We start from the raw sequence: 14,467 nt of genomic DNA, 5'->3' as shown, positions 1-14,467 counted from the left end.
GAAGAGAAGACAGAGCGCTTGAGTTCAACGTGGGGACGGGATGTGCGGGGCAAATAACCAGCACTGTCTATGCCTGATCAGGGTGGCCTCCTGCTCCACAGGGGGACAGCTGCTCCCCTGTAACCAACAAGGATCCCCCGGACTATCAGAGCCACGGAGGGACGCAATCCTCCCTTTCCTGAGTTCAGCGCATTTCCTTCCTGGTTAGTTCCCAGCCTCAAGTCCTTGTGCTTGCTCCCTTTCAAGGCCTGAGAGAGGCTGAGAGGCCGCTTGGCGGCCACCTTGCCTGGGAAATGGGGCCGTGTCACACACAGCTCCAACCTGGGAGCTGTTGGACTTGCTGGCCGCCTTTTTGTCTTTCCCCTGAGACTCCTAAGCAGAGAGTGAGGACGGAAGATCCTCCCAGAGCCCCAGGCAGAGGGCTGGGCTGGGAAGGTGAAGGACCAGGGAGGAAAAGCTGAGGCTGGCACACCAGGCTTGCCCTGGAAACATCCCCGGAAGGTGGCTATACTTCTACTCCGTGGCGGCAGGTCAGCTTGCCCAGCCCGCTCTAGACTGCACACTGAAACAGATGTTTGGACACAGAAGTCATGGCTTTGTGAGATGACTCAGTGGGTAGGTGGAGATCCTGATGATCTGGCTTCAGTTCCCAGAACCCATAAGGGAGCAGGGGCAGGCGAGAACTAATTCTTAAGAACTGTCTTCTGAATTCCACACACATGCCATACTGTACACACACACAGACACACAGACACACACACACAATTTAAAAGAACACAAGACAGCTCCAGAGACGTCCTTACTCACTATTATTCAGAACTCAAAACAGGATTCTCCCTTTTCACGGTTTCCAGCATCTGGTCGTGGGGCATCTACCCCATCCAGGCACACCTGACCAGCTTCCTCCTGGTCTTCTTTTTAAGACCAGCTTGTTCTCTTTGGTCTTTGTTCTGACTCATTCCTGTGCGCAGAACCTTCTTCCATCCTGTCACCCCGTGGTCTGTTCCCAAGCCCACACCTGAAAATGCAACCTCTCTCCCGCTGCGTTACCGTCGTCTTCTCGGCAGGCAGCCTTTTGCCTGATCTGAAACGATTATCTTTACCTGCACGGTGACTTGTGTGCCCTGTGACACCCTCTCATTAGGATGTAAGCCACCAGAGGCCTTCCTGTGACAAATCTTGCTCATCTCTGTTACACCCACACCTAAAGACAAGGTCTGCTGAACAAAGGCCTCCCTCGTTCCTGAGGCCACAGCACCTCCTGCTTCGAAATCGTAGGTAATAGCAAGGACATTTTTCAGTCCTCATGAATTCCCTGTGTTGAAGCGATGGCTGCTGCGGCTGTCACCACTGCCTGATGCTGGGCGGGTCGGGGGAGAGCATTTAAAAACCCACAAGGAAGGAAGGACCCCGGTCTCTGCTTCACCCACCATCCATGTGCCGTAGGTGCCAGAGGTCATCGTGGTCAGGCCCCAGCAGAGGTGACGGCGGGACGGACTCTCTGTTTTCATTGCTAACAGCCTGTCTTGATTCCTACTCTTCTGACATATGAGCCGATAATAGCTATGCCCATTTTAACAACAAATACCCGGATTCTGGAACTCTGATAGGCAAAGTGTAGAAAACGCTGTAAGAAAGACTCAGCGTCCACTTGTCACTAGAGAACTCCAGACTCTGGCTATTCAGAGGGTTTTTCCAGCCTTTTCTCCTATACGAAGGCATCTCCTCTGCTGCTGGAAGAAGTCAGCATTCAGGATCTATTCAAAGTGTCCCTAGAAAGTGTCAACGCCCCAAATTTAGACAGTGCCGGAATGTGACTTCCTTTCCAGCCGATGAGAATTCAAGCTGGCCTGTGTGAGGTCCTCTCACAGGACCCCCACTGCTTTCTTTTCCATCTCTCTTAAATTAGTCCAATTTGACAAATAATTAGTCAGTGCTACCCAGCTGGCAGCCTCCGAGTCCCAAGGAGACAGAGATGTGGAAGATGCAGGTTTAGCTACAAAAAAAGGCCAGCATTTAGAGATGGAGAGAAAACAATTTTATACAAGCAGATATGGATGGAGGACATGAATTCAAAAGTACAGAGGAGGCCATGAAGCTTTGCGGGGTGAGGCCAAGCACACTTCCTCCTCCCCATCTTTCTCACAGGTCCTCAGTACCCTCAGGCCACAACCTAAGCACCAGAAAAACTTCTCATCTTATTCTTCCCCTCACCTCCCCAGTGTAGACCACAGGGTCATCAGATAACACCATCCACTGTCCAGCATCCTGCTCTCTGCCTTATCAGAATCAAATTCTGCCCCCTTGGGGGGTGACTTACTTTGTTCTCTGTGTCTGAAAGGACAATATCCTGCTGCGTCACAATTTCCATGGGACTGGTCGGGAAGAAGTCCTCCTCTGAGCTGGCCTCTGCACTGCCTGCCTTCTTCATGGGAATGCCGTTAGATGGCCGCTGCCCAAACTTGATATTCTTGCCCAACTGTCGCTGGGGAGAAACAAGGGGAAGACATTCTTAAACAGCCAAGCAGGCTCCACAGCCACGACCAGGTTCCCCGGGGAGAGTCGTGCCCACCGCCATGCCAAGGGACCTCGACGTAGTCCTGCAGTGAATTCACTTGTTTCCATCTTCAGAGCCACAAGCTTGTAAACTCCAGCCCCCTCTTAAGTGGAAATAACAGCTTCCGGTAGGTACAGGGACCATGTTTCTGAACCAGGGTTGGAAATAGGTGTTGAATGTAGTCTTTTTAATGTATGAAGAAATTGTACAGGAAATAGTTACACGAAACGTAGGAACCATGGGGAGAAATGAGGACTCTTGGGGTGGGTACAACATGACCTCGCTAGTCCCTTCTGGATACATTCCCTGGGAATCTTTAGACGTCTTCACCTAGCTTGTGATTCCCACGTCCAAACCACATGCTCTGGTCACAATGGGTCACAGGCCGAGGTGAAGAAGGTCCCAGGGTCAGCAAGACTCCTTGATGAATGTTGATATCACATCAGGGATGGGAATGACCCAGTTTTCTTTCTTTGCTATAATTACATATCCTGAAACAGGGGCCATGAGGAACCTGGGGTGGGGGCGGGGAGGAAAGGGCCACAGAAGGACTGATGATTGGCAGGTGGCAGGCAGCTGAAGGGAGGGGCGAGGTGGGCTGTAAACAATCATTTAAACAGTAGGTTGGGTGAGGGCCAGATTCAAAAAGGAAAACTGACTCCAGATGCTGCCCGGTGTCTCCTGGGGGTAAACTGCTCCCGGCTTAGAACCACTGCTCTCGATCTACAGCCGTATATGGTTAAAACATAATGCAGTTTGATATTTATCTTTAATCTGGCTAATGGTTAAGCCAACAGAGCTTTCCAGAATAGAGTTAGCAATCAACCGCTCCAGCCCTGGGCTGCCTAGGTTTTCTGAACTTGACATAAACCAGAGGCACCCGGGAAGAGAGAGCCTCAGCTGAAGACCCGCCTCCATCAGAAGTGCCTGGGAGCCTATCTGTGGGGAGTTTTCTTGACTGTTAATTGATGGAGGAGTGTGCAGCCCACTGTGGGCGGTGCCAGCCCTGGGCAGGCGGTTCTGGGTTGTAGAAGAAGGGTGGGTGAATGTGAACCACTTTAGCGGCCTTCCTCCCCGGTCCTCAGTTCCTGCCTCCAGGTTCCTGCCTTGCGTTGCTACCCGGACTTCCTTCAATGATGAACTATAATCTGCTTGATGAAATAAACCCGTTTCTCCCCAAGTTGCTTTTGCTCAGTGTTTTATCACAGGGACAGGAAACCACACTAAGACAAACCCCAGTCACTTTGCAAAACAAAGTCCAGGTTCCTTGGGGAGAGGTGACTGGCCCCAGCTCTTGGGAAGGCTGAGTGGCCCCAAAGGAATCTGAGCCCAGGTTTTTTAAAATGACATCCAGAGTTATGGTCATTGTACTTCACACCAGCTCTCATAAATTCAACAGTGTACTTCCTTCTTGCAGGGACAGCTACATAAAGAGATGAGGTGGCATATTTAATACTTCTCTAGAGATCATTGGCAAAAGGATCCCTTGAGGGAAATGTCTCCTCTCCCTTAGAACTCCACAGGACCAGGTCCATCCCCATTCACACAGCTCGCGCCCGCGGGCCCCCCCCCCCCCGCCATCCTTGCCCAGTGAGCAGTAAGACTGCAGATGCAGGACAGAGATGACCCCCACCCTCAGCCACCCAGCATGCCAAGTCAGGCGCAAGGGCTTGCGTTTGGTCCGCTGTGATTTCAGCCTGCACCCGGCTCTTGGCCTCACAGGAAGAATGCACACCCAAAGCCCCCCACCATTCAGCCAGGCAAGGAGCGCTTCAGCAGCCCCCAAGAGGTTTGCAGGTTGCTGAAAAGGGACGTTTTTCCAAGAACAAGTCGAGCAGGCAGCGGCAGTTAGTATGTTCTCTAAGCAGGTCAGGAAGCGCCACATTTACAACAGCCCATGGAGTCAGACAAGAGGACACCGAGTCACAGCCACAGACCTGCGGGGAGAGGGTGGGGGTCTGGGTAGAAGGGGTGGGGGTGCCTCCTGTGGCCTCCCACTCCAGCCTTCCTTAGGAGCGTTGGCCACGAGCCAGAGACTGTTGTAAATCTCCGTGGACCGGGGAGATTCCCATTGGCAGGGGCTTTTGTTACCAGTGCTCTGGGATGGGATGTGGGGAGCTGGAACCGTCCTTTCTCTTCTGACATGGCATCACGCTTTGTAGCCAGGCTGGCCTTGGACTCTCGATCTTCCTGCACCCTCTGAGAGTGGGGATCACAGGCATTTGCCGCCTGGCTGAGTGTTCCTTCAATTTCAATGGATGAATAATAACTGTCCCTATCTGTGGACTATCGTGAGGTTTCAGCACGTGTGTGTATAATACAAAATGATCAACCCAGGGTGATGGGCATATCCATCACCTCACACATTTTTCACTTCTTTGTGTTGGGAATGTTCCAAGTTCTCTTTTCTAGCTGTTTTGAAATAGACTATAAATTATTAACCATCGCTACCATACTGTGCTACAGAGCGCCATAACCTAATTGCCCTCCTAACTGTAGTGTGCCCATTGAGCAGTGGAGAGGAGAAGCCATTTCTTATATCTGCAATGGAGAGGACATTCATCATGCACTTCCTGGCATAACACTACACTGCCACTTCATTAGGAGTCCTTTGCCTTCACCACAAGAAGCACAGATGGGCTACTTCACTTGACCAGTACGTTTTTTTTTTTTAGAATACTGTTGTTGGCTGGTCCTGATGCTTAAGGGACAAGAAAGAATGCGGCAGACGTGATCACAGCCTAGACAGAAGCAATGTCCAAAGACGGGATGACTGTGGTGGCCACAAAGGGGGCAGGAAGGAGAAGCAAGGAAGACCAGGGATGGGTTAAGGACAAGGACAGTGAAGGGCACAGAACCAACTGGGAAAGGGGCGGAAGAAATGAAGTGGAAAGCTCAGGACAGGGAGGGAGGTGGCGGCGGCGGCGGCAGCGGTGGCGGGAGCGACAGGAAGTGTGGAGGAAGGCAAGAAGAGGGAGAAGGACCCAGGACAGAGGTTCCGACAGCTGGGGACCTGCAGGGGAAGAGGGCTGAGGGACGGGGAGTATGCGATCATGCCAACGGGGTGATTTATGCCACAGACATGTTCATCCTGACAAAACAAATAACGCCGTTGCTGTTGAGGATGAAAGTGCGCTGCTTAGTACAGAGGCCGATTTGAAATTCCCTCGAGAAAACAGACTCGGCCTAGTGGCTGGGGAGCTGAGGGAGAGGAACTCGGAGGCAGGGGGGGAAAGGTGACAGTGATTGGGAATAGGGCTGGTCTCTGTGTGTCCTGTGGCTTTTAGCCAGGAGCTGGTGGGCCAAGGCTGCGGCAGGACTTGAAGCCCAATGTCCCAAGTGGTCGAGCCTCTGGGGTTTAAGGACCTGTCTCTCACACCCTGACACGCCCCCCCCCCCTTCTCCGAAGGTCCCTTTTCGAAACACCTTTATGTGACTCAAAGGAGACTGGACTGCTGTGACATTTTATAAGATGTATTGACAACTAAAGGATTTACTGCTAAAATCTATCTGGTAATTTGAGGTGTCACATGAACTACATGTGAATAAATTAGTTTTATTGCTTGCATTTGCTCACTCTTCAGGGAGTGTCACGAACAAGGATCCACACTAGAAGTGAGCAATTACTGGAAATTAGGCTGTTAGAGGCTGGCCCCAGAGTTTATCTCCCCCACAAGCTGTCTTGGCACGCGCCACAGTTATAACTGGAGGGGAAAGTGGAAATTGGTCCATACACTGACAGCGTGTGTTGCTGGTGGCTATGAATGGAGCTACTGTTGCGACTGGAATGCGAGCTAAAAGGAACTATATTTTATTCATTCAGTTTGGGCCATTTGGTCGTAATATGGAATGCTTGGGAATGATGCTACAGGAATGCACATCCATATTTATGAGGCTGGATGCTCTGGTGTGGAAATGCCAAGCACATTGTATTCTGCAGCTTTTTGCACTGCTTATATCTAGAATTTCCCAGATTTTTTTTTTTGCAGCCATTTTTCTCCCAAACCGTGTCTGTAAGAGCAAACAGCAGGGTGTGTGTGTGTGTGTGTGTGTGTGTGTGTGTGTGTGTGTGTGTGTGGTGTCTTCTTGAGCAAAATGCAGATACTCCCAATACAAAAGTGAATTCTTTTTAAAAGAAAAAAAAGCCAAGCGGTTTAGACACCTGCTCTAGGAAGAATTGGCCCAGAGCAGGCACTTTCCTTTCTGCCCTTGAGGGCTGCATTAGATGTCAAAATCCCCAAATGTATGATTTTGGAATTCTCAAGTGAAATCCAGTTCAGCAGGAGATATTAGCTACTAAGGATGGAGCCCCCCCCCCCCATACCTATGCTAAATATCCTGTGGTACAAATAGCCTAGACATTTCCCAACCAAAGTGTGGTACAATTCTAGGAAGCCCCTGCAGGCATGGATGGGCTCTCTCCTAGCTTCATCAGCAGCTGGTGCACAGCTCACAGCTGGGTCAGAACTTCAGCAGAGAGGCACCCTCCTGATCTGTGCTCCCAGGGTAAGCCACAGGCAATGTCAAGGTCATTCTAGCACACAGATAACCAAGTGCAAAGCTTTTACAGCCGCCGTGTGCAACAGTGAACAGTGATTTCATACAGACCCCGGACTTTAAGACCCGGAGGAGCCTTCAGGCTTACCCATCACACCCCACTCCCTCATTGTTCAAATGGAAAAAAAACGAGAGTCACAGAGTTTAAGTGACAACTTGGCCCAAGGTCGCACGACCACATGGTGGCAGAGGCCTGCCACATACTTTCCATTGCTCTGTGCTCTCTCAGTCATTGAAGCGGTCTTCATCCTATCGGCTGTGGAGCGAATGACTTACGTACTGAGCCTTTAAAAAGGACACTATTGTTTTTAATCCCTATAACTAAATGTTTGTTAAAATTTGTTCTTGAAGTCCACATTTTTATACTGGGGGGGACATGCTCTTGTTCTTTTAAAAAGCTCAATAGTTTGCCATGGAAAATTTGCCATGATATAGTGATGTTATTTAAGACGGGGAAGGGCAACTGTGCCGTATTCCGTTAACCCGTTAGTGGAGCAGGGCTAACTCCCGTGGGTGCACCATGACAGTCCCGGGTGCTATGACACAAGTGGGCACTAGGGGGCAGCCTTTCCAAACACAAACACCTTTCCACCCGTGTTCTTTTCCACGGAGTTCTAAATGAATGCTGGACAGTCTCTTAAACTATTTTTTTTTTCTTTTTCTTTTTGGTTAAATGATAGTCTAGAGAAATTTCATTACAAAAGAATATTTCAATAATTGTGGCTAATCATCGAGCCAGGACATTCACTGTCAAATAGGTGACGTCCATTCCTTTTCTAAAAAAAAAAAAAATGAACATAGACATGTACACAGTGACAGTTCCAGACATCAAAACACACATGCCTCGGACACAGCTAAACTCTCTCATTCCATGCTGGCGTCTACGAGGAGGCGGTCTTGTCCGCTTCTTACTGAGCACTGACAGCAGCATGATGTTGTCATGGGGAAATGCCAAGCACTCATGCAAGTGAAGGAAGTCACTAGATTTGGGGGACTTACCAGGAACATACTGCTTAGTCGACTGAAAAATAAAGCATAGTCTTTTGGGAGTGATTCAGTTAAACCTTAGGTCCCTTAGAAAATACCCCCCCCCCTTTGGCTCTGACCCTGTTCCCCATTGCCCGCCTCGAAGAGCCAGAGTCAACATTGTAGAGATCAAAGAAGGATTCTGAGCCCAGCGGCAGAAGCCGAATTCAGCAGACCTCACACGACAGAGTGCTGCCCAAACGAGACCACTCACACTAAAGGTTCATTTTGCTCTGCTCACCCCCTCCCCTATGGTCACTTCAGGGAAGCTGATGGTTTCATGTTTTATGAATTATGAGATCAGATTATTTAAAACCATACCTTATTGTTAAAAGAAATCACAGTCACTCGTATATTTTGAGTTTCTATTTTTTTTTCCAATACTGCACAATTACATGCACTTTACAACCCTTAAATCCACCTTTTAAAGTGGGAGGGGTGTATGGGAAATGTCACAGAGCAGATATCATCGAAGGCACCAGGCCATTATCTACCTTTTAAAGACTGTCTCAGCTCCTGTAAAATGCAGCTATTTCATGGGCTGAATTCTGCACATCATTCCTTTTAGAAAAAGCCATACGATAAGCCAGGGCCTCAGAAATGGCAGAGGGAAGTGGGTCGACATTTTCCCTGGCTATTCCTGTCCTCCCTCTTCAACCTGTGAAGAGTGACAGCGTGCTTCTTCACAGTCTAGAAGTATAAGAGTGCAGCCAGCAGCAACAAAGAGGAGGAGGTCTGGCTAGGAAGTGCTGGGATTTGCGAGCCAGGCGGGCCAGGCTGTAGGGGCGGAATGGGGCCTCGGCCAGTGGTGGCTGTAGGCACAATGATCTAGCCAAGCGTGGGGGTGGCTCCAGGGTGTTGGCTACTTCCTGGCGTGTCACACATCACCTTCCACTGATTGTATGACCACAAGTCATAAAATATACAGCGTGTGCTCAGTAGAAACAAGACCATGGGAAAAGAACAGGAAGTTATTTTTGAGTACAGTGCATCTTTGTATCAATCATTTCTCAGGCCATTATTGTTTTGGTTTTTTTTTTCCTTTCTTTCTTTCTTTCTTTTTTTTTTTCTTTTTTGTTTTTCCAGACAGGGTTTCTCTGTGTAGCCCTGGATGTTCTGGAACTTGCTCTGTAGCCCAGGCTGGCCTCAAACTCACAGAGATCCGCCTGGCTCTGCCTCCCGAGTGCTGGGATTAAAGGCGTGGGCCACCACGCTCAGCTCTCATTGTTTCTTTCCTTCTTATCCATTCCTTGATCCATTCATGGTGGTAAAGACGTACAGTCAGATGGAATAGACTATCTATTCAAAGTCTCAGGAGTCCCCAAGCACGCCTATCTCAGAGAAGGCTTGCCTTGGCCTTGCTTCCCAGTGAGAGAATTGCTTCCAAGCAATGGGACCGCTCTAAATAATGAGACTCCCTAGTCTTTGTTCCTTTTCTTTTTCCCTGGGCCCATTATTTTACCACATTTCATACAGTACCGTTTTTACTACCTTCTCATTGTTAGGCAGTCAACAGCTGAGTCAGCAAGAAAACTGTCCTCACTGCAGGGAGTCCGCAAGGATCCTCCTAAGACGCGGTGGCTGGAAGCCGCATTTACAGACACGATCGAGTCTCACCCCGCCCCTTCTCCTACCGGAGATTCACCCAAAGGAAGTGCGCCATGCAGACTGTTGACAGCAGCTTGGGTTAGGAGCTCTTTCCCCCGATGAGAGCTCCGTAGCTTTTCCTAGGTACCTGTTCTCACGTCCAATCAAACCGGAAGTGATGGGCGGAGAGGACTCAGGGTGGGTACAGCAGTGTTAAGTGTGCCTCTCACCGGGGAACTGAGGGGCGTACCAGAACTCTGAGCTTCTCCCCCGAAGAGACCCCTGGACCTCCCACTCCATCGCTCAAGGACCAACCAGGGTCTTTTCCACTTCCCGCCACAGAGAGGTTGGGAGCGGGGCTCCTGGGGCTCCGATCTTTCTTCCGGTCGTCTCAAGCTGTCTTACCTGAAGAGTTTTGACTTTGCCCAGGATGCTGTCCTGTGACATTGCTTGAACTGTCTGCTCATTTTCTGCTCCCCCATCAGGGATAAAAATACTGTCATGGGAGAAGGCCCGTGCTCCCACAGAATAGTTGAAGGACCTGGAATGCAAACCACGCGCTTCATTGTATTAGGATCGTAAGTGTCGTCTCCAGATTGAGTTTCTGACTCAAAGGGTCCCGCCCACGTCTCTTATCTTATTTAGAAAGTCCTTCAACATCACGGCCTTCCTGCAGAGGGTCAGACAGCGAGCGGGGGCGGGGGGGGCGCGATCGGGAAAGGAGAATGTGGCTCTCTCACAATCTTTCTCAGAACCACTCAGGGCGAGGACTTCGAGGGAGGTATTTATTTGTAGAGCCAATGGCCCTGCTCCGTGTTTAACCGGAGGATCTGCCCAGATGAGCTGTCCCTACCATCTTCGTTCTGGAAAATCTTGTCTTTTTTTTTTGGTTTTTCGAGACAGGGTTTCTCTGTGTAGCTTTGCGCCTTTTCCTGAAACTCACTTGGTAGTCCAGGCTGGCCTCGAACTCACAGAGATCCGCCTGTCACCAGTATTTATGAAGGAACACACAGATCTCTAAGAGGTAAGAGCTTCTCTCACACTACCAGACTGCAGTGCTGATTTAGAGTAAGGGCTTTGGGAGAAGGGACTATCCGTGGGTGAGGCATACGACTGAGGGGAGGCATCCATATTGGAGCCATTTCGACATGTTTTGCGAATACAGAACATGATATAGATTCAGACTTCAGCAAACTGCTGTGGCTTAGCTGTGGTTTGAATTCAAGGCTCCAAGTGTTGGAAGCTTGGTCCTCAGTGCAGTAGTGTTAGGGAGTAATAAAACCTTTAAGGGGTGTTGGTTGGGGGTGGGGTCATTGTGGGCACTGTCCTCAGAAGGAATTGATGCAATTCTCATGAAATCATAGTTCTCCTAAATGAGTAGGAAGAGGAAGTCCAACCGTTCCCCATACTCTGGCGTCCCCTCTGCCCAGGTGATACATAATGTAAGAAGCATCTGCTTCTGGCTCTATCTGTCTTGCTGTGATGCCATCCACATTGACATGCTGTAACCAGAGGACCATGACCAGAGCCAGCACCACACTATTTGGATTTTCAGCCTCCCAAATCGAGTCAAACAAACTTTTCTATATGTATCCAGCCTCAAGGAACTCAGGTATTTTGTTACAGTAACGAACAACGGGGCTGGATGTAGTTCAGTGAGTAGAAGACTCAGGATGCACAAAACCCTAGGCTTACTCTCTAGCATCAAACAGAAGAAAACAGACACTTCAGTTGCAGGGTCGCACTGGAAAGCTGTTTGAACATCTACCTGACAGAGGCATGAACAGAGGGAAACTTGGGAGAAGGAAGTCCTAGGAGACAACCGTTTCTTACTCGGCAGATACAGCAGCTTGCCCTCCCTACGGCAAGGCAGAGCATTTCCAAAGTGAGAGGTGGCACAGGCAGGTCTCAAGGCCAAGGGAGCACCTCTCTCCCTCCCTCCCCAGAGAGGAGCCTTAATGGGAGGTGCCCCCCCCCCCAGACCAAGTGCGGGAAAGCATAGGGCAAAGGTACTCTCCACTGGTTCCCCCACAATGCACTGCAGCTGGACTGTTTATCTGCCCAGATCTAGACGGAGCTGGGAAGACTGACTCAGTTATGGCATTTAATTTACCAAATTGCAGGAAGCAGGCTAAATCTGAGGGTTAGGGCCAAAAGACTTGGGTGCGAGCCCGTGTGACCCCAAGGTGTGAACGAGCAGCTGTGCAACCTCTAAGTGTGATGAAACCTCACCAAAGAGTGTCAGTGCCATTATCTCATTTAGTCTCAACACTCTCGTCTTCTTAGAGATGACGCTCAGGGGGTAAGTGCCACATCTAAAGCCATCCGAGTCGAAGCAGCAGAGTAACCGACTGAATGCAACCCCATGCCAGCCAGCTGGCATAGCTCAGAGACAGTGTTAGAGTATGGTCACCAAGAAAGGACAGAGAGTATGGGAGAGGAAGGCGGGGCCACTTGCCAGGAAGGCTGGTGTGTCAAGAGGCTGACAATACGAAGTAGTTAAAATAATGATTCTGCATTCATGAGAATCACAGGCCTCTAGAGGCCTCCAAACATCCCTGCCTTTAGATGATTATATTGAAAAATAAGCAAAAAGAATAAAAATACTAGTTGTAAAAATTGTAACAATTGTAAGAAGCACAGTGCTACTAGCAATTCTAAATAAGTAAGACACTGTGTGTGTGGGTGTGGGGGGGTGGGGGTGGGTGTAGAGCTAAATAAATACAATAAGACATAGTGTGTGTGTGTGTGTGTGTGTGAGCACGCATGCACGCACCTTTTTACTATAACATTTAAATCCTCCTGCTGTAATAGTTAAAGCCCGTGTGTAGGAACTGTTATTAAGCCTGCTTTCCGATGGGAAATTTAAGCTCAAAAGTTTGTGATGCCAGGAACTCGGTGGGATTCTGACCCCGGCCTCTGCTCCTTTGGTTCCCTTGTCTGTTTTCACAGGCGGAAATCAGCCCACTTCGGCTGGGTGGAGGGGCACCTGTCAGTAACCCCAGGACTCAGGAGACCGGGGCAGAAGGATGAGTATGAGTAGGGGCTGAACCCCGCAACCCTGCCTCCAAAACACAACAACAAGAAACACAAACCTCCACAACAGCTAAACAAAATCACAAAACAAAGCAGAAATAAGCCCGCGCCCATTCTGTCTTACGTTTTCTAAGTTTTAATATCTAATTTGTTTTGTGGCTCTGTTTTTTCCCCCAAGATGGCTATCCTTTTTGCATTTCTACATAAATTCAATCCTATCCTTCTCTATTCTCTCTTTCCCCCTTCTCTTGTCTCTGTCTCTGTGAGTCTCTCTGTCTGCTTGTCTCTGTCTGCCTGTCTGTCCGTCTCTCTCTCTCTCTCTCTCTCTCTCTCTCTCTCTCTCTCTCTCTCTCTCTCTCTCTGTCTCATGTTCCTGCAATACTTTCAGACTGGAGTTAGATATACAGACGTATCTAGGGCTGATGTCTTTACAATACTTTATCTATTAATCTAGATCATGGGATGTGTCTGTGTTAAGATTCTCTTTTCTTTCAGTAATGTTTAGTACTTCTTTGAGTAGAGGTCCTGAACATATCCTGATAGATTGAGTCCTATATATCTGGTGGGTTTGACTTTTCTTATAAATGGTATTAAAAATCTTTATTTTCTGTTTTCTCACTGGTGAAACATAGGATACAATTATTTTTAATATATTGGTATTATAAACAGAGACTTTACTAGGGTTGTTTAGTAACTATACAATCGCTGAGCCTTTGTACTTCCTATCCAAAATACAATTAAGTTGTCTACATCAGAACACCATTTTTACCTCAAGCTCTTCTTATCTCCTTGCTTTTCCCTTTCCATACTGACTCGGCTAAATTCTTTAGTTGAGAAAAGTCAGTAGAAGAGATGATGGCAGGTCTTGTGAGGCTCCAAATCCAGGGAGAAAACACTTCACTATTTTAAAAGGTCTGGTATTGGCCAGAATTTTGATGGATATACTTATATGGCTGTTTCTTTGAAAAATAAAATACATCATCTGATTTTTCCTTTCAGAAGATTAAAATTTTGTATCTCATTTGCCTTTGGGCAGTTTTACTCTGGCAAGGGTGGGCAGGTGTGAACTTTCCTCCAGTTTGGAGTGTTGCAGCTCTTCTTAAGTCTGCGGCTTGATGTCTTTCATGAGTTTTGGAAAAACTCTCAGCCCTTATTTCTTATGTTACTTCTGGCCATTTTCCCTCTCACACCTCGTCAATGGGCCAGCATGAGCCATTTGTATTTTGCTCTTTTTTCTGCCCCCCCCCCCCCCCCGCCCCAGCTGAGGACCGAACCCAGGGTCTTGCGCTTGCTAGGCAAGCACTCTACCACTGAGCTAAATCCCCAACCCCATATCTGTCTTTCTTATCACTCTAATCTATATCCGCTGTGACTTGATGCAGACCTTCTGATGGGAACTTTGTGCTAGCTCACTCTCTCTTTGTCTAATATGATAGTAAAACAAGGTGTTGGCGTTCTTAGCTTCAGAATTATTTTTATCTCAAATCAGCATTTATTTGTTTTTAATAGACCCCAATTTTCCAACAAGATTGTCTGCCATGTTAACTATTTTCTTGAATGGGCCAACCACAATTGCAGGCAGCACACAGCAAGGGAGAATTCCTCTAGCCAATCCCACACTTGTCCATGCTGACCAGCAACCTCTCCAAGGCTGGGACTCATCTCTGAGTTGTTCTCATGTCTAATGTATCATCTCGGGAGTCT

General features: G+C 48.5%; 1 protein-coding gene across 3 annotated transcripts in view; it reads right to left on the bottom strand.

Annotated features, from left to right (window-relative positions):
* Nucleotides 1-14,467, bottom strand: part of Cracd (capping protein inhibiting regulator of actin dynamics) — a 226,483-nt gene that overhangs the window by 23,187 nt on the left and 188,829 nt on the right. The window contains exons 1-3 of one of the 3 annotated variants that reach the window (XM_028856063.2): nucleotides 10,133-10,215; nucleotides 8,114-8,135; nucleotides 2,321-2,485 (exon numbers count right to left, since the gene is read on the bottom strand). In XM_028856063.2, the coding sequence (XP_028711896.1) occupies nucleotides 2,321-2,485; nucleotides 8,114-8,135; nucleotides 10,133-10,209 (264 nt within the window). In that variant the 5' untranslated portion in view covers nucleotides 10,210-10,215. Of the gene's footprint in view, nucleotides 1-2,320; nucleotides 2,486-8,113; nucleotides 8,136-10,132; nucleotides 10,269-14,467 lie in introns of those variants that run through there. The other 2 variants (XM_028855995.2, XM_028856136.2) reach the window with 2 other exon arrangements.

The sequence above is a fragment of the Peromyscus leucopus genome, chromosome 10, assembly GCF_004664715.2.
Source record: "Peromyscus leucopus breed LL Stock chromosome 10, UCI_PerLeu_2.1, whole genome shotgun sequence".
Classification (NCBI taxonomy): Eukaryota; Metazoa; Chordata; class Mammalia; order Rodentia; family Cricetidae; genus Peromyscus; species Peromyscus leucopus.
Note: the sequence above shows the minus strand (reverse complement) of the source record. Positions and strands in the feature narration are given on the sequence as shown.